This window comes from Eschrichtius robustus, chromosome 1 (assembly GCF_028021215.1).
Source record: "Eschrichtius robustus isolate mEscRob2 chromosome 1, mEscRob2.pri, whole genome shotgun sequence".
Classification (NCBI taxonomy): domain Eukaryota; kingdom Metazoa; phylum Chordata; class Mammalia; order Artiodactyla; family Eschrichtiidae; genus Eschrichtius; species Eschrichtius robustus.
The window spans coordinates 89,034,214-89,060,044 of NC_090824.1; the positions used below are offsets into that span (position 1 = coordinate 89,034,214).

Sequence of the window (25,831 nt, forward strand, 5' to 3'; positions counted from 1 at the left end):
AAGATCGTGGATTCATTTGACGGGCCAATGAAGCCTTGCGGGCTGCGGAATCCCACGTGGGTGGGGCTGGGCTCAGCAGGGGCGGGGCCGGCGAGGAGCCCAAGGGAAAAGGTGGCAGGCTCAGTTGCGAAAGTCCGCGGGCAGAGGTTTCACAGTTTTCACGAAGGCTTCGTGTGCGAGGCTGAGGGAATTGGGGTACCCTCGTCACTCATGATTCTGGAAGCTTCAGTAGGCTTTTCTCGGTTGCTGGTACCCGGAAAGGCAGCGGCTTCAGCTCCAGGGGCGGGTCCCAAGGGTCTTGTCGCAGCTCCGGGGCCGTTTGGCCTCCTGGTGTTGGGGGAGGGGCGAGGGAGGTGCTGCTCGCGCCCCCTTTTGCGCTTGCGCAACGGCCTCCGAGCGGGTAGGAGCGCGTGCGCGATGACGTGGACGTTTGATGCGCGCGCAGGCTCTTCAGCTGGAGCGGACACACGGTGTGCGAACCGAACAGAATAACCCGCCCCCAGCGGGATGTGAAGGACTCCGGGTGAGGCCGGCCACGCCCCGCACGGTAACTCTCGGGCCTGGGTGGAGGACGTCTCTTTAGTACTGGCCCGATGGGAGTTTTCCGAGAGTTTGAAGCTCTTGTGTATTTTCTATGGTGTCAGAAGCGTTCTGCTGAGCGATCTTCGCACGCTCCGGCCAGGCCAGGCCTTGCGCGGAGCCGCCTTTGGCGCGCGCCTGTGGTCTTCTGAGCGAGGCTGCGCATGTCACCTCGCGCGCGTCCCCGGCCTCACTTCCGCGTCGCGCCGCGAACTAACTGGGAACATCGACGCCAGCAAGAGGCCACGAGGCGGGCGGGGTGAGAAGCGCCCATGGCGCGGGCCTGCCCTCGCGTGCGTGGGGTGCCGCACCGCATGGTACGATCCGCGTGACGCCTTCCAGCCAGGCGTGGAGCTTTAGGTCGAGAGCCGTGCTTGTGCGCTTTGCCTTTTAGAGCTCAGGTCTCGGGGTTCCAAAACTGCTGACCTCGCTTTTCTAAGGAGCTGTGTGCAGCGTTTTGACACCTGTATAAAGCTCTCGCCCAGCATGTAATTTCCTGGCAGGTTGTTTGAAGCAAGACTGCGAGTTTAATAAAGAAGGAGGGCGAGGAAGTGAGCTGTATAGGAGTGGGAACTTGGTAAACAAAGGACCGGTGGTTCGTAAGTGCAGAAATGAGGGCGGGGAAAACAGGTGGGAAGAGCAGGTGTTATTTTCTTTTTTCCTCTGTGGGGCAGCTTTTGGCTAGTTCTCTGTTTGTGTGCCTTCCCGCTTCTATTTGTCAAGTAGGTCTCTGCCGTTAGCGGTAGGTGGGTCTGGGACAGAAATAAACCGCTCCGAGCACCAGTAACCAAAGTTGACGAATCTGCGTGCGAAGAGTATGGAGAAGTTAGGGATTATTTCACACTGGGTTGAGAGTAGGAAGTGGTAGTGTCATGATGTGAAGGTTTTTGCTTTGCCTTCGGAACTCTGGAGATGCCTCCTCTGGCGAGGTTGGAAGCAGGGAGAGTGTAGGTGGTCTGAAAGGAAGGGTTACCAATGGCAGAACAACGTGAGTAACGAAAGTACTCTTCCTTATGAGGGGAGACCACTCTCCCAGGGTTCGCGTCGCCGGGGCAGACACGTGGATCAAGAGAACTCTCGAGCCCACCCGCGCGCTGCCAGTGTGTGTTGTGAAGCTCTCCGGGCTTCTGCGGCAGAGTCCCTGGCAAATACTGCCTGCTCTGCCTCTTTTTGGGCACGACGCCGCGGCTAGGCTGCAGGGAAAGTGCCTGGAGGTGGCGTGACGCCTGCTGGGAAGGGGGCTGGCCTGGGAGGGCCGGGCGGCTGGTTCTGTAGTCTCCACGGTAACAGAATGCGACTGGATCCTGCCGAGCGATCCTCGGGTTCCGGCCGGCGGCACGTGATCAGTCGAACTCCCCTTCCCCGGAAGAGCTTTCCTTGCGGCATTTTTTCACGTGGTTCTTGGCTAGCTGGCCTTTGCAGTTGGAAAGCGGTGATGTGGGCCCCGATAGTCGACGGCGACTGCAGTCCTCCGAGACTGGCAGGCGGCCTTTTCACTTCCAAGGGTATGGAGTGGGCGCTAGTGCTTCTTGCTGCTGTAGGGCTATGTTTCCAGCTGTTGTGTGAGTTGAGTGGGTTGGATGCGCTTTCCAGAAAACACATGCTTAGGATTTGAGAAAACTTAGTGCCCCAGGTACCTTGCCATACTTAATCCAAGGCAGGGTGGCCATTTGATTGCTGTCCGTTTCTGCCATAAACGTTAGTTCTTCATATTCTACTTATGCAAATATTAGGGACCTGAGAGCTTTCTAACACCGAGTTGTAGTTAAGGGATCATTCCTAGGAATAGAAAATGCTCATGAAGCCAGCATTAACAAATGGTATTTGAGGAGAGAAGAGGAGGGGGGGCCTACTATCTTAGGTAAATGCAACTTTGTGCCTTAAAACCTAAAGCATTTCAGATAATATTTTGAAATTTACCTTTCAAATTTAGGGTTGTGGTGATGATAAAATGCCCAGGGTATAGTCTGGTCCAAAGTAAGCGCTTATTAACAGATCGCGAGTACCATTTATTTAGTTATTAAAGTTAACTTAGTGACGATTAAGAACGGATAGTTGGCTCTTTTACTCTTTGCATCACTTGCTATCATATTTTCTGATTATTTTTGTGTGCAAATTATAGTTTTAAAAAGATTTTTCAAATTTCTGGGCTCATTGTATATTGGTGAATACTGAAATTCGAGTGAACCTATTCTCTTACAAATTTGAGTTTCAGAAACGTAAGCACACTGTTGTAGTGAATGATTATGTTAAGGAACAAACTACATCTTTGTGCTTACCGTACAGTAATGCATTTGTTGTATGAAAAGTTATGGTTATTTTTAGCAACTTTGGAAACATTCGGTTTAGGTTCGCCATCATTTGAATATTTTGTGTTTTTAAAGTAATGGTATTGATTTGGAATTTTAAATTGGCGTACTTTGGGGGGGGGGTAATACCTCAATCATTGAATTAGGTAACTACCTAGTAAACCAGCTAGTGTATTTGGTAAGTTGTATGAGGGTTATGGCTTTAGTAGTTAAACATTTCCGAGAGAGGTCACTGGTGAAAAGATACTCAGAATAGGGACTCCGAAATTGTAGCAATTTACTTATGGAACTTGCCATGTTACCTGAAAACATTCTCTGCGAAATGGCATTTGTGTGTTGGTGTGTGAGTGCCTCTACCTTCAAAGCGTTGACATTTTCAGAATGTTAGAGTATTTCCCATCCACAACTAAACTTACTTCCTCGGGTCATTGTTATAGTTATTTTATTTAGATAACTGCTTGATCTTGAAAAGCTGAACTGAGATTTTTTTTTTTGAAGGTTAAGTTATATCTATGTACCAAAACTGTGGTCTTCCTTAATGCTTTCAGAGAGCCAAACACTGTATTTTTAGAATCTTGCTGGAAGGAGATTTACTGCTTCATGAGTAGCCTAGTTCTTCCTAAAGTAATTTGATTTTTGCAATTGGTTAAAGTTATCTTAGACTTTAGAGTGGTATTTGTGTGTCTGAAACAGCTAAATTTGCTGAATTGACTATCCTTTCTTTAGAAAATCCGATATATATAGTATTCCAAAAGCATAGGCATATTGCTTATAGTGAAGTGAAATCTGTGCTTAAAGATTGTTGTGGAATAAAATTTTATTACTTGTTTGTAAACCAGTAGCAATGTATGGCTCAAGATAGAGATTGTTTTGTTCGTAAATTAGGTTTTTGGTTTTATACATTTTGATCAACTCCTGGAATAACTTGACTGGAGGATTAAAAAAAGACCTTATACAAATCAAAAGTCTGAAAGTTCTAACTTTTTTTTCCTCTTAATACACATTTTTACATTTATTAGTTACCTGTGTACAGAGTGCAGATAGGGCAGTCTGACTCTTCTGCACTTAATTTTTCTGTTTAGATGAAAGGAAAATTTTGAAATGTGTATATATAACATAAGTATAAAGTTTACTTCAGTTAAGTCTCTAACACTAAACTGGATTTCTGTCAGTAGAATCTTTGATATTTCATAGATTAATTTTTAAAAGATAGTGATTGGTTAAAACTTCTTTGCCCCAGTTTTACCTGTAAAAATGATCTGAAAATCAAGAATTTAATATTATAGAAGATAATGTTTAAGATATTCTGAACCCTATAATGTCTTCATAGGTTTGGGATAGCTAAAAAATTTTTTCAGATACTCCTTTGCTGCGTGCCATATTTAAATGCACTTCATGAGAGTGTTTTTGCATAATTGCTTACAAAAATAATTGATTTGTAACAAAATTTTGAGCTTTATGGACTAAATACAGGATTAGGAGTTTGTGTTATTTGATATATACACAATTTTAGAGGAATTGGTTTTTGTGAATTTTCTGAACTTTACTATTTTTATAAAGTCACTTTATTTGTGACTTCTCAGTCTGTTTAAATTTTGTTTTATCGGTCTCTGATAGGTGTTACTTAAACTTGGTAGTTTTAGGAAACCAATAAACCTAATTGCCTTAAGCCTGAGGAAGCTTTTGAAAAGAATCATTCTAAATTTTATCTATCTCTTAAACTCCAAATCGGAGGAGAGATTCTTTTTTCATCTTTCCTGGGTATTAGTACAGTGGTGTCAGAAAGTGAGTTTCTATTTTCACATTTAGCCATAATACAAAAAAATAGCCAACCTTTTTTGAAGCCTTGATTTTTAAAATATTCTCAGGCTAATGAATATTTTAAGTTTTGGAGCCCCCCCCTTTTTTGGGGGGGCGGTCATGTGACCAGCCCTGTAAGAAGAGGTGAAATTCAGATCAGGTGCTTTTGCTGCTTGTTAGTAGTTCTGATGAAAAGTAAAATTAGACTTACAATGAGGAGCACCAATAAGTGGCTCAATTTGATTAGTCAAAATTACTGACCCACTTTAAACAGAAGTAGTGATGTAACATTTTCCTTTTTTGTATAAAAGCTAATTGGTGATAGCTTTACATCTTGTAGAATATTTAGGTAATTTATTTTAGCACATCACTTCAGTTGAATGTAACAATCTGAGATTTCTTTAAAACATTTTATTGAGATAGAATTCACATAACATAAAATTCACCATTTTAAAGGATACATTTAAGTGGTTTTTAGTTCCTGAACATTTCGGTCACCCCCAAAAGAAACCCCATACCAATTAGCAATTGTCCCAGTTATTCCTCTCCCTTTTCACTGTCAACTATGGATCTACTTTTTGTAGATTTACCTGTTCTGGACATTTCATGTAAATGGAATCATACGATATATGTGGCGTTTTTCTTGTAACTTTTATGAGTTAACTAATTTAGTTTTTTTTTAAAATTGGTTGTATGTTTACAAGATACAAAATTTAGAAAGTGTCAGAATATGTATTCTTCCAGCCACCCTGTTTTCCCTTGATAAAGCCAATACTACCAGTTCCTTTTTTGACTTTACAGATAGTCTATGTCAAGCAAATACATACATACTGGTTTTATTCTTTGGCTTTTTCTTTGTTTAAACTTTATAGAAGTATGTAGCATAATCTACAATTCTTTTGAACTTTATGCTCTTAATATATCTTGTAGATAATTTTGTATGAGTCCATAAAGTTTATAATTCTTTTCTAGCTGCAGAATATTCCACTCTGTCATTGTACCACCATTTATCACTGGTGTGTATGCTTGTATTTGCACACATGTATATAAGATAAAGTCCTAGAAGAACTACTGTTTCATGGGATGTATGCATTTGTACTTTTGATATTTTCATGTTATCCTCTTAGATTCTGTCATCTTACACTCTCAGCAGCTGGTTAGATGAGAATGCTGGTTGACGTACACCCTTTACAACACCTCTGCCAAACTTTGATTTTTGCCGTTCTGATAGGGTAAAAACAATATTTTAGGGCGACTTTAATTTCCTCTATTGCGAGACTATGTACGTTTTCATAACCATTTGCTTTTCCTATCCTTTGCCCATTTTTCTGTTAGATTTTTTGTCTTGTTGATTTGTATAAAAAGATCCCTTTTGATATTAGGGAAATGAGTTCTTTATGATATAAGTTGCAAATATAGTTTTCCAGTTAGGCATTTGTTTTTTATTTTGCGTGGATGGTTTTTGTCCTGTTAAAAACAAATTTACATGATTTTGAATTTATCAAAAATTCTGTAGTCTTATTGACTTCTAGGTTTTGTGTCCTGCTTATTATCAAAAAGCTTTTCTCAAAGATTTCTTTAAGAATTAAAAAATAATTACACTGAGACGGGGTGGGGTGGGATTTAAATGTTTGGTCTGTCTGGAATTTTTTTCAGTGTAAGGTCTGAGGTGTGGAGCCAACTGTTTCTTTCCTAGTAAGTTCCAGTGATTTGTCATGGTTTCTTTAAATGTATGTACTAACAAGTTAAATAGCTTTTTACTTATGTATGAACTCATGCCAGTACCATAATAAGAGTTGATCCTATACAAAGATAACATGTAAATTTGTTAATTTTTACTCATCTCAGGAGAACTTGCTGTGTAATGGAATCCTCTGGCAAATTAATTCATTAAGTATCAGGATGCTTTTAAAATAAAAATAACTTTCCAATTTAATCTCTTTAAGTCTGTATACTTTTCTAAAAACTAAGGCATTTATTTTATTTTTAAATTAATTAATTAATTTTTTTTGGCTGCGTTGGGTCTTCGTTGCTGCACGCAGGCTTTCTCTAGTTGTGGTGAGCAGGGGCTACTCTTCGTTTTGGTGTGCGGGCTTCTCATTGCAGTGGCTTCTCTCGTTGCAGAGCACGGGCTCTAGGTGCGCGGGCTTCAGTAGTTGCAGCATGCAGGCCCTGTAGTTGCAGCATGCGGGCCCTTAGAGCACACGGGCTTCAGTAGTTGTGGTGCTTGGGCTTAGTAGTTGTGGCGCTTGGGCTCAGTAGTTGTGGCACACGGGCTTGGTTGCTCTGTGGCAAGTGGGATCTTCCCCGACTAGGGATCTTCCCTTGCATTGGCAGGCAGATTCTTAACCACTGTGCCACCAGGGAAGTTCCAAGTCTGTATACTTTTATACTTTCATGTAGTTTTTCTAAAATGAATCTACACTTTTTGTTTTTATGTGAGATTGTAGTATGTATAGTGAATTATTGGAGGATTGGGATATGAGTAATTTAACTAATTAGATTAAAATGAACTTTAAAAAGATAATCAAATATTCCAGAATCAGTATCTTCACAGTGATTGAGAGAAAGGTAGAAGCAAAGTCTTAGAAGAATTTAGGAATATATTTTGGGGGTAATGTAATCATTCTTGTATTTTTGTTAACAAAATAAATGTTCACTTGATTAAAGTGTTTTTTTGCTTGTTTTTTAGGCTGGGAAGGCCATTGTGATTATGTGGTAACTATAGTTATCTTACTACTGATTTTCCCACTGGAATCATGGAGGAGAAACAGCAGATTATATTGGCTAATCAAGATGGTGGGACAGTGGCAGGAGCAGCACCTACCTTCTTTGTCATCCTAAAACAGCCAGGAAATGGCAAAACTGATCAAGGAATTTTGGTTACTAATCGGGATGCCTGTGCTTTGGCTAGCAGTGTTTCATCACCAGGAAAATCTAAGGGAAAGATTTGCCTTCCAGCTGATTGTACTGTAGGAGGAATCACTGTCACCTTGGATAACAATAGTATGTGGAATGAATTCTATCATCGAAGCACAGAGATGATCCTGACCAAACAGGGAAGACGCATGTTTCCTTACTGTCGTTATTGGATAACAGGTTTAGATTCAAATATGAAATATATCCTCGTCATGGATATATCTCCTGTGGATAACCATCGTTATAAATGGAATGGTCGCTGGTGGGAGCCCAGTGGGAAGGCTGAGCCCCATGTTTTGGGGAGGGTTTTTATTCATCCAGAATCTCCTTCCACAGGTCATTATTGGATGCATCAACCAGTATCTTTCTATAAACTCAAACTTACCAACAATACACTGGACCAAGAAGGGCATATTATCTTGCACTCTATGCATCGCTACCTGCCGAGGCTTCATTTGGTGCCTGCAGAGAAGGCTACCGAAGTGATACAATTAAATGGCCCTGGTGTCCACACTTTTACCTTCCCACAGACTGAATTCTTTGCAGTAACAGCTTATCAAAACATTCAGATTACCCAGTTGAAAATAGATTACAATCCATTTGCTAAAGGCTTCCGGGATGATGGGCTGAATAGTAAGCCCCAGAGAGATGGAAAGCAAAAGAACAACTCTGACCAGGAAGGGAATAGTGTTCCCAGTTCTCCTGGTCAACGGGTCCGTCTTACAGAAGGTGAGGGGTCAGAGATACAGCTAACTGATTCGGATCCTTTATTGAGGGGTCATGAAGCATCATGCAAGGGTTTGGAGAAGCCTTCCCTTAATGTAAAACGAGACTTTCTAGGTTTCATGGATATTGATTCAGCACTTGGTGAAGTTCCTCAATTGAAGCAAGAGGTTTCTGAAAGGTAGGTAACAGATTTTCTGTTCTTAGAGATAAAAGGAAGGTTTGAATTTAAAATACTGATTGTGTGGACTGCTGACTTTAGACATTGATAAATGCAAGCCGCTATAAAATATACCACAGTTGCTTTTACATTCTGTGAAGTGACAGTTCATTTTTCTGTAATGAATATTGATTGGGTTCACAATCCAGAATTGTAGGCAAATTAGATGACTTATCAGAATGGGGACCTTAGATTTAGATTTTAGGCTTAGACTTTTGTTAATCATGTGTGGCTGTTCCTTGCTAATATATATAGAAGACTTTTAAAAAATATTGAAATATAGTTGGCATACAGTATGTATAGACAACTCTTGATTGATTGGGGAAGGGAAAAGAATGACCCCCAAATCATAACTGAAACAGAACTTATCCAGTGAGGCACAGAAGAGATTTAAAGTAAAGTTGTTTATATGTAGTACGTAAGAATTTTGTGCCCTGTGGACATCCTAATCCATAAATTGCCTAAGAAATAAGCTGAAGGTTATTACATGTTAAAATAGCATGATATACTCTTATGTTTTTTAAATCTGAACTTGTGTTATTTATTTATTTTTATCAAAGTCTTTATGTTTTTAGAGCAATTTTAGGTTTGCAGCAAAATTGAGAGGAAAGTACAGAGATTTCCCATACAGCCCCTGCCTCCACACATGCATAGCCATTCCCATTAGCAACATTCCCCACCAGAGTGGTACATTTGTGTCAATTGATGAACCTGTATTGACGCATCATAATCACCCAAAGTCTGTAGATTACATAAGGGTTCATTGTTGGTGATATACATTCTGTGGGTTTGGACAAATATGTAATGACATGTATCCACCCTCATAGTGTCATACAGAGTATTTTCATTGCCCTAGAAATCCTCTATTCTCCACCTGTTAATTCCCCTTCCCCTTCACATCTGGCAACCTTTTACCTTTTTATTATCTCACTGCTTTGCCTTGTCCAGAATTTCATATAGTTGGAATTATACAGTATGTAGCCTTCTCAAATTAGCTTCTTTCACTTAGTAATATGTATGTAAGGTTCCTTCATGTCTATTCATGGCTTGATAGCACATTTTTTTTCAGTGCTGAATAATATTTCCTTGCTTGGTTGTACCAGTTCATTTATTCATTCACCTCCTGAAGGGCATCTTGGGTGCTTCCCAGGTTTGGCAATTATGAATAAAGCTGCCATGAACATCCATGTCCAAGTCTTCAGTTCATTTGGGTATATACCAAAGAGCGTGGTCACTAGGTCGTATGGTAACAGTGATGTTTAGATTTATAAGAAACTGCCAAACTCTTCCAAAGTGGCTGTACCATTTTGCAGAAATGAGAGTTCTTGTTGCTCTGCATCCTTGTCAGCACTTGGTGTTGTCAGTTTTCTGGATTTTGGCCTTTCTAATAGGTGTGTAGTAGTAGTATCTTGTTTAAATTTGCCTTTCCCTGATGACACGATGTGGTGCATCTTTTCATATGCTAATTTGCCATCTGTATGTCATCTTTGGTGTCTGTTAAGGTCTTTGGCCCATTTTCTAATCAGATTGTTTTACTGTTGTGTTAAGAGTTCCTTATATATTTTGGTGTTTTTTGGGCTGCCTTGGGTCTTAGTTGTGGCACGCGGGATCGTCGTTGCAGCACGCGGGCTTCTCTCTACTTGTGGCGCACGAGCTGCAGAGTGCATGGGCTCAGTAGTTGCTGTGTGCAGGCTTAGTTGCCCCGTGGCATGTGGGATCTTAGTTCCCCGACCAGGGATCGAACCCGCGTCCCCTGCATTGGAAGGTGGATTCTTAAGGACCACCAGGGAAGTCCCAGTTCCTTGTATATTTTGGATAACATGTGTTTTGCAAATATTTTCTCCTAGTCTGTGGTTTGTCTTCTCATTCTCTTGTTGTTGTCTTTTACAAAGCAGTTTATTATTTTAATGAAGTTCAGCCTATCAAGGATTTCCTTCATGGATCATGCCTTTGATTTCATATCTAAAAAGTCATTGCCATATTTAAGGTCATGTAGGTTTTCTCTTAGGTTATCTTTTAGGATCCTTATAGTTCTGTGTTTTACATTTTGGTTTATGATCCATTTTGTATTAATTTATGTGAAAGTTGGAAGGTCTGCGTCTAGATTCATTTCTTTGCATGTGGATGTCCTGCTGTTCCAGCACCATTTGTTGAGAAGACTCTCTTTGCTCCATTGTACTGTCCTTGCTCCTTTGTCAAAGATCAGTTGACTCTATTTATGTGAGTCTATTTGTGGGCTCTCTAGTCTGTTCCACTGACCTATTTGTTCTTTCACCAGTATTACACTGATTTGATTACTGTAGCTTTTTAAGTAAGTCTTGAACCTGGGTAGTGTTAGCCCTCCAACTTTGTTCTCCTTCAGTATTGTGTTGGCTATTCTGGGTCTTTTTCTTCTCTATATAGACTTGAGAATCAGTTCATCAATATCTATAAAATGACTTGCTGGGATTTTGATTTTGGTTGCATTGAATCTATAGATCAAGTTGGGAAGAACTGACATCTTAACTGTATTGAGTCTTCCTATTCATGAACACTGACTATCTCTCCATTTATTTAGTTCTTTAATTTTTTGCATCAGAGTATTGTCATTTTCCCCATATTGATCTTGCACATATTAGATTTATACCTCAGTATTTCACTATTTGGGGGTGATAATGTAAATGGTATTGTTTTTTTTTAACTTCAAATTCCACTTGTTCTCTGTTGATATATAGGGAAGCAATTGACTTTGGTACTTTATCCTTGTATTCTGCAACCTTGCTATAATCACTTATTAGTTCCAGAAGTTTTTTGGAGATTCTTTTGGATTTTCTACCTAGACGATCATGTGATTCATGAACAAGACAGTTTTCTTTCTCTCAAATCTGTATTCCTTTATTTCCTTTTCTTGTCCTATTGCATTCACTAGGACTTCCAGTATGATGCTGAAAAGGAGCGATGAGAGGTGACATCCTTGCCTTGTTTCTGATCTTAGTGGGAAAGTTTCTAGTTTCTCACCATTAAGTATGATGTTTGTTTTAGGTTTTTTGTAAATATTCTTTTTTTTTGGCCGTACCTTGCCGTATGCGGGATCTTAGTTTCCTTTGTAGATATTCTTGATTAAGTTGAGGAATTTCCCTTCTATTGCTGATTTACTGAGAGTTTTTATCATGGATGGGTGTTGCATATTGTCAAATGCTTTTTCTGAATCTGTTGATATCATGTGACTTTTTTTTTCTTTTCTGGTTTATTGATGTGATGTATTATGTTAATTGATTTTTGAATGAACCAGCCTCGTATACCTGGGATGAATCCCACATGGTCGTGGTGTATAATTCTTTTATATGTTTTATTTGATTTGCTCTTATTTTGTTGAGGATTTTTGCATTTCTGTTTTTGAGGAATAATGGTCTGCAGTTGTCTTGTAATGTCTTTGTCTGGTTTTGGGATTGGGGTTATGCTGGCTTCATAGAAGGAGTCAGGAAGTATTGCCACTACTCCATCTTCTGAAAGAGATTGTAGAGAATTGGTATCATTTCTTTCTCATATGTTTGGGAAATTTTACCAGTGAACCCATCTGGGCCTGGTGCTTTCTGTTTTGGAACCTTATTGATTCAATTTCTTAAATGAATATAGGCCTATTTTGATTGTTTCTTGTGTGAGCTTTGGAAGATTGTGTTTTTCAAGGAATTGGCTCATTTTATCTAGGGTATCAAATTTGTTGGCATAAAATTGTTCATATATTCCTTTATTATTCTTTTGATGTCCATGGGATCTGTAGTGGTGTCCCTCTTTTTCTTTTTTTAAATTAAATTTATTTTATTATTTATTTTGGTTGCACCAGGTCTTAGTTGCGGCTGGTGGTCTCCTTAGTTGTGGCATGCAAACTCATAGTTGCGCTATGCATGTGGGATCTAGTTCCCTGACTAGGGATCGAACCCAAGTCCCCTGCATTGGAAGGTGGATTTTTAACCACTGTGCCACCAGGTCCTCCCTCTTTTTATTTCTGATAATAGTAATTTGTGTCTTCTCTCTTTTTTCCTTAGCCTGGCTAGAGGCTTATTGATTTTTTTTTATTGATCTTTGAAAAGATCAATTAAAAAAATCAATAAAAAGTTTAAAAAATCAGCTTTTGGTTTTATTGATTTTTATCTACTGATTTTTCTGTTTTCAATTTCATTGATTTCTGCCCTGATTCTTATTTCTTTTCTGCTGCTCACTTTGGATTTAACTTGCTCTTCTTTTTCTAATTTCCTAAGGTGGAAACTTAGATTATTGATTTTAGATCTTCCTTCTTTTCTAATATATGTGTTCAGTGCTATGTTTCTTTGTAAGCACTGCTTTCTCTGTGTCCCACAAATTTTGATAAATTGTATTTATATTTTCACTTAGTTCAGAATATTTAAAAATTTCTCTCGAGATTTCTTCTTTGACCCATGTGTTATTTAGAAGTGTGTCGTTTACTCAGTTACTTTGGGATTTTCGTTATTTTTCTGTCAGTGATTTCTAGTTTAATTTTATTACAGTCTTTTAAGTTTTTTAAGATGTGTTTTATGGTCCAGAATGTGGTTTAGCTTGGTGAATGTTCCATGTTAACTTGAGAAGAATGTGTATTCTGCTGTTGTTGAAGTAGTCTATTATACATGTCAATTATATCTAGTTAATTGATGGCTTAACTGAATTCCATTATGTCCTTACTGACTTTCTTCCTGCTGGACCTGTCCATTTCTGATGTGTTTCAGTCTCTGATAGTAGATTCATCCGTTTCTCCTTGCATTTCTTTTAGTTTTTGCCTCATGTAGGTTGATACTCTGTTTTGGGGCACATATACGTTAAGGATCGTTATGTCTTCTTGGAGGATTGACCCTTTATCATTATGTAACGTCCTTCATTATCCCTGATAACTTTCATTACTTTTAAGTCTATTCTGTCTGAAGTTAAAATAGCTACTCCTGCTTTTTGTTGATTAGTATTAGCATGATATATTTTTCTCTATCCATTTACTTTGAATTTTTATGTGTCTTTATATTTAAAGTGGGTTTTACAGATAATATGTAATTGGGTCTTTTTTTTTTAAATTTTATTTATTTATTTATTTAGTTTTGACTGTGTTGGGTCTTCGTTTCTGTGCGAGGGCTTTCTCTAGTTGCAGCAAGCGGGGGCCACTCTTCATCGCGGTGCGCGGGCCTCTCACTGTCGTGGCCTCTCTTGTTGAGGAGCGCAGGCTCAGTAGTTGTGGCTCACGGGCCTAGTTGCTCCGCGGCATGTGGGATCTTCCCAGACCAGGGCTCGAACCCGTGTCCCCTGCATTAGCAGGCAGATTCTCAACCACTGCGCCACCAGGGAAGCCCTTGGTTTTTTTTTTTAATTTATTTTATTTATTTATTTTTGGCTGTGTTGGGTCTTCGTTGCTGTGCGCGGGCTTTCTCTAGTTACGGCAAGCGGGGGCTACTCTTCGTTGCAGTGTGCGGGCTTCTCAGTGCAGTGGCTTCTCTTTGCAGAGCATGGGCTCTAGGTGCTCGGGCTTCAGTAGTTGTGGCACATGGGCTCAGTAGTTGTGGCTTGTGGGCTCTAGAGCACAGGCTCAGTAGTTGTGGTGCACGGGCTTAGTTGCTCCGTGGCATGTGGGATCTACCCAGACCGGGGATCGAACCCGTGTCCCCTGCATTGGCAGGTGGATTCTTAACCACTGTGCCACCAGGGAAGCCCTGGGTCTTGTTTTTTGATCCATTCTGACTGGTGCATTTAGACTGTTGACATTCAAAGTGATTATTGAAATAGTTGGATTAATATCTACCATATTTGTTACAGTTTTTCTTTTGTCCTTGTTCTTTGTTTCTATTTTTGTTTTCCACTCTTTATTTGCCTTTTGTGGTTTTAGTTGAGCGTTTTATATGATTTGGTTTTCTTTCTCTTAGCATATCAGTTATACTTTAACTCTTTTTAGTGGTTACTCTATGGTTTGAATATACATTTACAACTTAACCCAAGTCCATTTTCAGATAACACTATATTGGTTCACAGGTAGTTGGTAAATACTCTCTCCTGTTCTTTGTATCACTGCCATCATTCATTTCACTTATGTATAAATATGTATATGTGATATATACGTAAGTAATCAAACGTATTGTTGCTATTATTTTGAACAAATTGTTACTTGTTAGACCAACTAAGAACAACAACAAAAGAAAGGTTTTATTTTGCATTCACTTATTTCTTCCTCGTTCTTTATGGAGATCTGAGTTTGACCTGTGTTATTTTACATTTGTCTGAAGAACTTCTTTTAATATTTCTTGCAAGTCAGATCAACTGGCAACAAATTCTGTTAATTTTTGTTTCTGAAAGTCTTTATTTCTCCTTTAATTTTGCAGGGTACAGAATTCTAGGTTGGTGTTTTACTCTCTGAATACTTATAATATTTCACTCTTTTTGATTCTGTGGTTTCTGAGGAGAAGTTGGATAGAATTCTTATCTTTGTTCCTCTGTAGGTAAGGTGTTTTTTCCTCTGGCTTCTTTTAGTATATTTATCTTTGATTTTCTGCAGTTTAAAAATGGCACCACTACATATAGTCTTTTGGTAGTTACCCTTCTTGGTGTTCTGTGAGCTTCTGGTTCTGTGGTTTGATGTCTGATATTAATTTGGGGAAATCTCAGTCATCATTGTTTTAAATATTTCTTCTGTTCCTCTCTTTTTCTGATACTCATATTATGCGTATGTTGCATCTTTTGTAGTTGTCCCACAGTCCTTGGATATTCTGTTCTTTTCAGCCTTTGTTTTCTTTCCTTTTCAGTTTTGGAGGTTTCTGTTGCTGTATCTTCAAGCTCAGAGATTGTTTCCTCAGCCGTGTCTAGTCTACTAATAAGCCCATCAAAGGCATTCTTCATTTCTTTTACCATGTTTTTGATCTTTAGCATCTCTTTTTGTTTTTCTTAGGATTTTCATTTCTCTGCTTACATTGCACGTCTGTTCTTGCATGTTGTCTCTTTATTTATTAGAATCCTCAGTATGTTAATCATAGTTATAAATTCCCAGTCTGCTAATTTCAGCATCCCAGTATGATAATTTTGATGATTGGTCTGTCTTCAAATTGTGTTTTTTTGCCTTTTAGTATGCTTTGTAATTTTTTCTTGACAGCTGGACATGATGTGTTAGGTAAAAGGAAGTGCTGTAAATAGGCCTTTAATAATGTTATGGTAAGGCATGGATGTGAGGGAAAGGGAAGTGTTCTTTAGTCCTATGGTTAGGTCTCAGTTTTTTAATGAGTCTGTGCCTCTGGACTGTGAACTTCACAAGTACTTCTCATATTCTTTCTTGCCCCCTTAAGTTGGACGGGATTGGCTAGAGTAGGCTGGAGTTGGATATTTCCTTTCCCCAGGTCAGTTAGGCTCTGATAAAACCCACCAAGTTAGACTCTGGTTAACTAATTTTTCCAGAGGTTAGGCTTTGTTGTTAAAAGTAACAGAGACTGACCCCCCTGGCCCAGGATTTTTCTCACGAGGGAATATTTACTGGGAGAACCTAGTCTAGCTCCTGGTGGAAAACTTACAGAAATGTGGGAGCACCCCTATAACTGGGTACCCCTGGAGTTTTAAACCCAGGCTTGTCTACATTGAGCCTCCAGCAACTCCAGTTACAGTTCAGGTTTTTCTACCCTGGCACTGGTTCCCAAGGTGGTTTCCATTGTCAGTTACTGCTCTAACCATGATCCCCTGTATCCACCTGACTGTTTTCAGCAGTTTGCACTGTACTCTCACTGTCTCTCTTTCTCTCTCCTTTTTTTTTTTTTTTAAATAGAGAAGCCTGTGTGAAACCTGGCTTGTTTCTTTTCTTTCCGTTTCTTTGTTTCTTTTTAAAAAATATTTATTTATTTATTTGGCTGTGTTGGTTCTTAGTTGCAGCATGTGGGCTCTTTGTTGTGGTGCACAGGCTTAGTTTCCCTGCAGCATGTGGGATCTTAGTTCCCTGACCAGGGATGGAACCCACATCCCCTGCGTTGGAAGGTGGATTTTTAACCACTGGACCACCAGGGAAGTCTCCTCACTGTCTCTTATGGATTCAAAAGAGTTGTTGATTTTTCAGTCCGTTTAACTTTTCACTTGTTAGGACATAGTGGCTATTTCTAAACTCCTTACATGTGCAGCTGGAAACTTGCCTTATTTGAATGTTAAAACCCAAGTTCGGTAGAAGTATATCCCAGCCCAGTACTTTTCTTTTACCTTCCTTTTCTCACTTAATTCATATCCCATTAACATCTACTATTCTTTGAGTTTGGAATCCCCACATTCATGAGTTCCCCGACTTGTTTATGGGAAAGTTAGTGCTTTGCTATTTTCTAAGGGTTGTTGACAGGTGGAGTGGATGTTACTCAAGCAGTGAACAGGTTTTTCTTTTATTCTGTCAAGGGGGAAAGTGGTTTTCAGTATATGCTTTTCACTGTGGTTTTGTTTTTGTTTTTTGGCAGTTGCAACTAGAGGATGCCACCCAGTGTGTAATCATCTTGATTACCCAGTACAATTTAAAAAAATTGAAACACTTCAACACCAGTATTTTTTTGAATTGATTTTATTGAAGGACAGTTGATTTGGTGTTTAATTTCTGTTGTACAGCAAAGCGATTCAGTTATATATGTACATTCTTTTTCACATTCTTTTCTATTATGGTTTATCACAGGACATTGAATATACAGTGCTATCCAGTGGGACCTTGTTGTTTATCCATTCTGTACATAATAGTTTGCATGTGCTACTCTCAAACTCCCAATCCATCCCTCCCCTTCTTCTTTCCCCCTTGGCAACCACAAGTCTGTTTTCTATGTCTGTGAATCTGTTTCTGTTTTGTGGGTAAGTTCATTTGTGTTATATTTTAGATTCCCACATATGTGAAATCATATGGTGTTTGTCTTTCTCTTTCTGACTTACTTCACTTAGTATGATAATCTCTGGTTGCATCCATGTTGCTGCAAATGGCATTATTTCATTCCTTTTTTTTATGGCTGAGTAGTATTCCATTATGTATTATATGTACCACATTTTCTTTATCCAGTCATCTGTCGATGGACATTTAGGTTGTTCTCATGTCTTGGCTGTTGTGAATAGTGCTGCTGTGAACATGGAGTGCATGTATCTTTTTGAATTATAGTTTTGTCCAGGTAGATGTCCAGGAGTGGGATTGCTGGATCCTATGACAACTCTATTTTTAGTTTATTGAGGAACCTCCATATTGTATTCCATAGTGGCTGCACTAATTTACGTTCCCACTAACAGTGTAGGAGGGTTCCCTTTGCTCCACACCCTCTCAGCATTTGTTATTTGTAGACTTTTTAATGATGGCCTTTCTGACTGGTGTGAGTTGATACCTCATTGTGGTTTTGATTTGCATTTCTCTAATAATTAGTGGTGTTGAGCATCTTTTCATGTCCCTGTTGGCCATCTGTATGTCTTCTTCGGAGAAAGTTCTGTTTAGGTCTTTTGTCCGTTTTTCAGTTGGGTTGTTTGTTTTTGTTATTGAGTTGTGTGAGCTGTTTGTATATTTTGGAAATTAAGTCCTTGCTGGTCACATCATTTGCAAATATTTTCTCCCAGTCCATAGGTTGTCTCTTTGTTTTGTTTATGGTTTCCTTTGCTGTACAAAAGCTTTTGAGTTTGATTAGGTCCCATTTGTTTATTTTTGCTTTTATTTCTATTGCCTTGGGAGACTGACCTAAGAAAATATTGGTATGATTTATGTCAGAGAATGTTTTGCCTGTGTTCTCTTCTAGGAATTTTTTGGCAACACCAGTATTTTTATCCTCATTATCCAAAAGCAGTTTAATCTGTCCTTGGATGATGGAGGATTTACTTTTAAAATTACTTTGGAGGCCAGGGTGAGGAGTTTGTTAGCTGACAGAGTCATGTGTATTTCTTTGTTATAGACAGTGGTTTTTGGCGTTACATGTGGTATTATAAGCTTCTGATCTTAATGAGTTAAGAAAATGGTTCAGATTTATGAGTGCATCAGTATCCTTGTTACTGAAGGGAAAAAAACAACTTGACAGGTGCATGCTCCAGGAAATAGCATTATCATCATGTCTGAAAGTGGTATTTAGCCGTATGCAAACTTTGTCTTACATATGCAAGCTTGATTTGGGAGCTGAGATTATTTTGAGGCAGGCGTTGTGATGAGAACTCTTAGGATTTGCTCTCAGAGTAACTTTAATGTATAACATACAGCAGTGTTATTAATTATGTTGTACATTATAAGTCTAGTGCTTATTTATTTTCTAACTGGAAGTTTATACCTTTTCACCACCATCATCCAATTTCCCATTCCCCCGCCTCCAGTAACCACAAATCTGATTTCTTTCTGAGTTTGTTTTGAAGTATAATAGACCTACAACAATATGTTCGTTCTGGCGTGTAGCTTAGGGTGATTTGATATTTCTATACGTTACAAAGTGATCATCATTATAAATCTAGTTACCATCTGTCAGCATGCAAAGATATTACATTATTATTGGCTGTATTTCCTGCACTGTACATTACATCCCTGTGACTCATTTATTTTGTAACTGGAAGTTTGTATCTTTTTTAGTTTCCCTCACTTATTTCATTCATTCCCCCCACCCTCCCCTCCTCTGGTAACCATCTGTTTCTTCTCTACATCTGTGACTCTTGTTTTTGTTTTGTTACATTTGTTCACTTGTTTTTTAGATTCCACATATAAGTGAAATCATGCAGTATTTGTCTTTTTAGTCTGACTTATTTCACTTAGCACAATATCCTCTAGGTCCATCCATGTTGTTGCAAATGGCAAGATTTCATTCTTGTTTTGCGGCTAATATTCATCTATTTGTCATCTTCTTTATCCATTTACCTATTTATAGACACTTAGGTTGCTTCCATATCTTGGTCATTGTGAGTAATGCTGCTATGAACATAGGGGTGCATATGTCTTTTTAAATTAGTGTTTTTGTTTTCTTTGGAAAAATACCCAGAAGTGGAATTGCTTGACAATTGCTGTGGCAGTTCTATCTTTAAATTTGTGAGGAACCTCCATACTGTTTTCCATAGCGGCTGCACCATTTTACATACTCACCAACAGTGCCTGAGGGTTTCCTTTTCTCCACATTCTCTCCAGCACTTGTTATCTATTGTCTTTTTGATAATATCCATTTTGACAGGTATGAGGTGATAGCTCATTGTGGATTTGACTTGCATTTCCTTGATGATGAGTGATGTTGAGCATCTTTCCATGTACCTGTTGCCCATTTGTATGTTTTCTTTGGAGAGATGTCTATTTAGGTCCTCTGTCCATTTTGTGATTGGATTGCTTGTTTTTTTTGATGTTGAGTTAAATGAATTTTTATATATTTTGGATATTAGCCATTTGTTAAATTGTTTGCGAATATCTTCTTTCACTCATTAGGCAGCCTTTTCATTTGTTGATGGTGCAGAAGCTGTGCAAAAGCTTTTTAGTTTGATGTAGTCCGATTTGTCTGTTTTTGCTTTTGTTTCCCTTGCCCCAGGAGACATATCCAAAAAAATATTGCTAAGCCTGAGGTAAAAAATATTGCTAACACTGCCTATGTTTTCTTCTAGGAGTTTTATGATTTCAGGTCTTATCTTTAAGTCTTTAATCCACTTTGAGTTTATTTTTGTATATTGTGTGAGAAAATAGTCCAGTTTGATTCTTTTGCATGTAGTTGTCTGGTTTTTTCAACACCATTTATTGAAAAGGCTGTCTTTTCCCCATTGTATATTCTTGCCTCCTGTGTTGTAGAGTAAATGTCCATGTAAGTGTGGGTTCATTTCTGGGCTCTCTATTCTGTTCCATTGATCTGTGTCTACTTTTGTGCAAGTACCTTACTGTTTTGATGACTATAGCTTTGTAGTATAGTTTGAAATCAGGGATCATGGTACCTCCAGTTCTTGTTTCTCAATATTGTTTTGGCTCTTTGGGGTCTTTCGGGTTTTCATACAAATTTAGAGTAATTTTTTCTGGTTCTATGAAAAATGCCATTGGTATTTCGATAGGGATTGCACTCAATCTGTAGATTGCCTTGGGTAGTACAGTCATTTTAACAATATTAATTCTTCCAGTCTATGAGCATGGTATATCTTGTCATCTGTTGGTGTTGTCTCAGTTCTTTTCATCACTGTCTTATAGTTTTCTGAGTACAGATCTTTTACCTCCTTAGTTAGATATATTCCTAGGTATTTTATTTCTTTTTGATGCAGTTGTAAATAAGATTGATTCCTTAGTTTTTCTTCCTGATAGGTTGTTGTTAGTGTAAAGAAACGCAACAGATTTCTGTGTTTTAATTTTGTATCCTGAAACTTTATGAAGTCATTTATTTGTTCTAATAGTTTTTTGGTGGCATCTTTAGAATTTTCTATATATGGCAATAGTATGTCACCTGAAAACAGTGACAGTTTTACTTCTTCCTTTCCAATTTGGATTCTTTTTATTTCTTTTTCTCGTCTGATTGCTTTGGTTAGGATTGCCAATATTATGTTGAATAAAAGGGGTGAGAGTGGTCATCTTGTCTTGTTCCTGATCTTAGAGGCAATGCTTTCAGCTTTTCGCTGTTGAGTATGGTGTTGGCTATATGTTTGTTATATGTATGACCTTTATTATATTGAGGTATGTTCCCTCTCTGCCTACTTTGTTGGTAGTTTTTATCATAAATGGATTCTGAATTTTGTCCAAAGCTTTTTCTGTATTTATTGAGATGACATGATTTTTATTCTTCAGCTTGTTAATGTGGTATTACCATTACCAGATTGATTTGCAGATATTGAACCATCTTTGCATTGCTGGGTTAAATCCCACTTTATCAAGATTTGTGATCCTTTTGTATTTATTTATTTATTTGGCTGAGCTGGGTGTTAGTTTTGGCAGGAGGGATCTTTAGTTGCGGCATGCGGGATCTTTTAGTTGTGTTATGCGGGCTCTTGGTTGCAGCGTGCGGGATCCAGTTCCCTGACCAGGGATTGAACCTGGGCCTCCTGCATTGGGAGCACTGAGTCTTAACCACTGGGCTACCAGGGAAGTCCCTATGATCCTTTTAATGCATTGTTGAACATGTTTTGCTTATATTTTGTTGAGGATTTTTACATTTATGTTCATCAGTGACATTGGCCTGTAATTGTTTTTGCGAGGGGGTGATGTCTTTGATTTTGGTATCAGGGTGATGCTGGCCTAATAGAAGTTCAGAAGCATTCTTTCCTCTTCCATGTTTTGGAATATTTTGAGAAGAATAGGTGTTAATTGTCTAAATGTTTGGTAGAATTCACCTTTGAAGCCGTCTGGTCCTGGACTTTTGTTTCTTGGGAGTCTTTTAAATTGCTGTTTCAATTTTATTGTATAGTACGTCCCCTACATATGAACGAGTTCTGTTCTGAGAGTGTGTTCGTACATTCAGTTTGTTCGTAAGTCCAACAAAGTTAGCCTAGGTACCTGACACAATGAATTGGCTATATAGTACTGTACTGTAATAGTTTTATAATACTTTTTACACAAATAATACATAAAGAACAAGCAAACACAAAAAATAAAGATAACGTTTTTAGTCTTACTGTCCCGTACCTTGAAAAGTACAGCAGTATAGTACAACAGCTGGCGTACAGGGGCTGGCATCAAGTGAACAGGCAAGAAGAGTTACTGACTAGAGGAGGGAGGGGAGGTGGGATATATATAGTAGAGCTGAAGGATCTTCAGCAATAGGAGGTGGAGGGCAAGCTACAATTTCAGTCGCGCCTGACGGTGATGGAATGCACGTTCGCATCTTTGGAAGTTCATAACTTGAAGGTTCGTATGTAGGGAACTTACTGTAATCGGCCTGTTTATATTTTGTATTTCTTCCTGATTTAGTCTTGGGAGATCGTACTAGGTGATTATTTCTAGGAATTTATCCAGTTCCTCTAGGTTGCCCATTTTATTGGCGTATAATTCTGTGGTGTAATCTCTTTATAATTGTTTATGTTTCTGTGGTGTCAGTTGTTACTTCTCTTTTATTTTTGATTTTTTTGGGTCCTCTCTTTTTTTTCTTGGTGAGTTTGGGTAAAGGGTTGTCAATTTTATCTTTTCAAAGAACCAGTTGTTAGTTTCATCCTTATTTTGTTTTTGAAAAGGAAATTGCTATTTCGTATTGTGTATTGCACAGTGTATGGAAATACAGCTGATCCTTTATATTGATTTTGTATCGTACAGCTTTGCTGAATTTATTAACTGACTCTGTGTGTGTGTTTGTGTGTGTGTGTGTATTATTTAGAGTTTCCTACGTATAAGATCATGTCATCTGTGACAGAGATACCTTTATTTTTTCCTTTCCAATTTGAATTGATACTATTCTTTTCTTACCTAATTGCTTTAGTTACAATTTTCAGTACTGTGTTAAATAGAAGTGGTGAAAGTGGGATCATTCTGGTTTTAATTTGCATTTTTCAAGTACATTTTCAGTAATTTCTTCAGAAAGCATGTATGGGACATAGAATTTTAGAATGTTTAAATAAAATCACTTCTGAGGAAGGTAGTAGTCCCCTTCTTCACTCCTCTCAACAATTTTCTTTCATGTTGAAAAATAGCTTTATTATACCCTCATACTTTCATAATTTTTTTGGTTGAGTGTAGAGTTCCATGCTGAAAATGTGTTGTCGGGTTCCAGTGTGCTGTTGAGAAGTTTGATTCCTGGTGGTTTGAAGGCTCTTAAGATTTTTTTGTTGATCTCTCTTATGAAATTTCACAATGATGAGCCGTGGTATGGTTGTTCTCATCATTGTGAGAAAACAAGTTTTTTCAAAACAAGAAGTTCATATTCTTTGGTCCTAGGAACATTTAAGTATTATTTCTCTGTTAATTTTTTCACTTTCTTTTTTCTGTTTTATTTAAAAAATTTTTTTCTTTTTTTTTTTAAGGCATGTGAGCTCGAGAGTGCGGGCTCAGTAGTTGTGGCACACGGATTTAGTTGCTCTGCAGCATGTGGGATCTTCCTGGACCAGGGCTTGAGCCCGTGTCCCCTGCACTGGCAGGCATATTCTTAACCACTGCGCCACCAGGGAAGTCCTGTTTTCTCTTTTCTAAAAAAACTCTGGATAGTTGGGTGTTCCATCTACTGGATTGATTATCTTATATAATCAGTCTTTTATTTCTTGTCATTGTCTTTTTGCCGTACATTATGTGAGATTTCCTTGATTTAGCTTCTAACTTACTGATGTATTTATTGCAGGTGTCCGATTTCAGTTTCCAAGAGCTCTTTTGTTTTCCACTCTACATTATCTTTCCCAGTGGATTTCTTTTTTCTGTTACTCTAATTACCAGTTTCATGGAAGGCATTACGTTATGGCTTTTTCTAGTGTGCATCTGTACATATCTCTCTTTTTTAAATAGATTATTTATTTTAATTTTATTTATTTTAATTTTATTTATTTTTTTGGCTGCATTACATCTTCGTTGTTGTACATGGGCTTTCTCTAGTTGTGGTGAGCGGGGGCTACTCTTTGTTGTGGTGTGCGGGCTTCTCATTGTGGTGGCTTCTCCTGTTGCGGAGCATGGGCTCTAGGTGCGTGGGCTTCAGCAGTTGTGGGTCGTGGGCTCTAGAGTGCAGGCTCGGTAGTTGTGGCACATGGGCTTAGTTACTCCGCGGCATGTGGGATCTTCCCAGACCAGAGATCAAACCCGTGTCCCTTGCATTGTCAGGCAGATTCTTAACCACTGCACCACCAGGGAAGCCCCCTGGCAGACGGATTCTTAACCACTGTGCCACCAGGGAAGTCCCTGTACATATCTTTATCTTAGTATCTATTAAATTAAGTAACATTATATTGTCTACTTGTCTGTCTCCTGCATTGATCTGTGAATACCTTGAATGTAGGGACTGTGCTTTATTTATTTTGGTAAATCCCTGTGCCCAAAAAAATGTGTCTGGCACACTGTCAGAGCTCAGTAAATGTTGCCTGAATAAGTTTGTTTATCCATAGCACTTAAAGCTTTTTTAGTGTGTTTCACAGTGACTGTCATGTCATATTTATTTGTTGTGTTGGTTGTGTATGCCAACAAAAATGTAATCCTTTAAATTAATTGATGTGTACAAATCAGTGGTTTTGCCCATATTTTTGGTTAGATAATTTTGCACCTAAGTTTTTTGTATAGCGACTTCTTAGAAGTATAAAATTTCAGGATTGTTTGCAAAATCTTCCTGCCAAGGAAAAAAATTCATGCTTTGTGTATAAAGTTTTCATTGGACGATAAGGAGAGAGAGATTCTTTGGAAATAACTTTTGTAATTCAGCAAGTTTAATCTCAGGAAGATGTGAAAGCAGTTATTTTGGTAGCAGCCAAGATTTAGCTTCACAAGGTTCTCAGCTATATTGCAAGCATAATTCAAGTCATATGGTTAAATGAAAAAAAGGTAGAGATTATTTTCTGCATTTTAGAAGTTCACACCGTGAAATACGAAGATAATGAAAGAACTATCATTAAGTGTGAATCCTAAATTACTTGATGGAGAATGACATTTATCCATAAATATACATAAAAAGTGAGATAATAGGGAAAGGGAAATGAGAGGGCTTGGTTTGCCTAACCTTTAAAAACAGGTAAAGGAGGGAATTCCCTGGCGGTCCAGTGGTTAGGACTATGCTCTTTCATTGCTGAGGACCTGGGTTCAATCCCTGATCAGGGAACTAAGATTCTGCAAGCCATGCGTTTCGGCCAAACAAACAAAGAAACCAGGTAAAGGAAAACTGGATTGTGGTGATGGCAAAACTATAAATTTAGTAAAAATAATTGAGTTGTCACTTAAAACTGGTGGGATTTATGTTACGTAATTTACACAATAAAGCCGTTAAAAAGAAAGATAAGGAAATAGCTATTTTCTCCAGTTAAGTGACATTTTTGAAAGGGGGAAGCTGTTTTAGCTTTCACATTGAAATCTAGCCCATCTTGGCTTACTCTTTGTGTATGGCATGAAGTTGGGGGTCAAGGCTCATATTTTTCCAGGCACATATTTATGTGGTCTAACATCATATTCAAAAGGCTTTACTTTCCCCATTAAAATGCACTGTTGTCTTGGAAAATGAGGTGATTATATATATATGGGTGGGTCTATTTTTGGACTGTTTTTGTTCCATTTTTTTGTCTATTCTTTTGCCAATACCATACAGCCATTTATTTATTTATTTATTTATTTAATTTATTGCTGCCTTGGGTGTTCGTTGCTGTGAGCGGGCTTTCTCTAGTTGTGGCGAGCGGGGGCTACTCTTCCTTGCGGTGCGCGGGCTTTTCATTGCAGTGGCTTCTCTTGTTGCAGAGCACGGGCTGTAGG

The 25,831-nt window shown here is 38.5% G+C and overlaps 1 protein-coding gene across 18 annotated transcripts in view; it reads left to right on the plus strand.

Moving 5' to 3' along the window:
* The window catches only part of MGA (MAX dimerization protein MGA), a 159,838-nt gene that overhangs the window by 63,367 nt on the left and 70,640 nt on the right, over window positions 1-25,831 (plus strand). For 15 of the 18 annotated variants that reach the window (XM_068549707.1, XM_068549796.1, XM_068549772.1 and 12 more), the window contains exons 1-2: window positions 463-547; window positions 7,381-8,511. In XM_068549707.1, the coding sequence (XP_068405808.1) occupies window positions 7,448-8,511 (1,064 nt within the window). In that variant the 5' untranslated portion in view covers window positions 463-547; window positions 7,381-7,447. Of the gene's footprint in view, window positions 1-462; window positions 548-663; window positions 897-7,380; window positions 8,512-25,831 lie in introns of those variants that run through there. The other 3 variants (XM_068549737.1, XM_068549726.1, XM_068549716.1) reach the window with 2 other exon arrangements.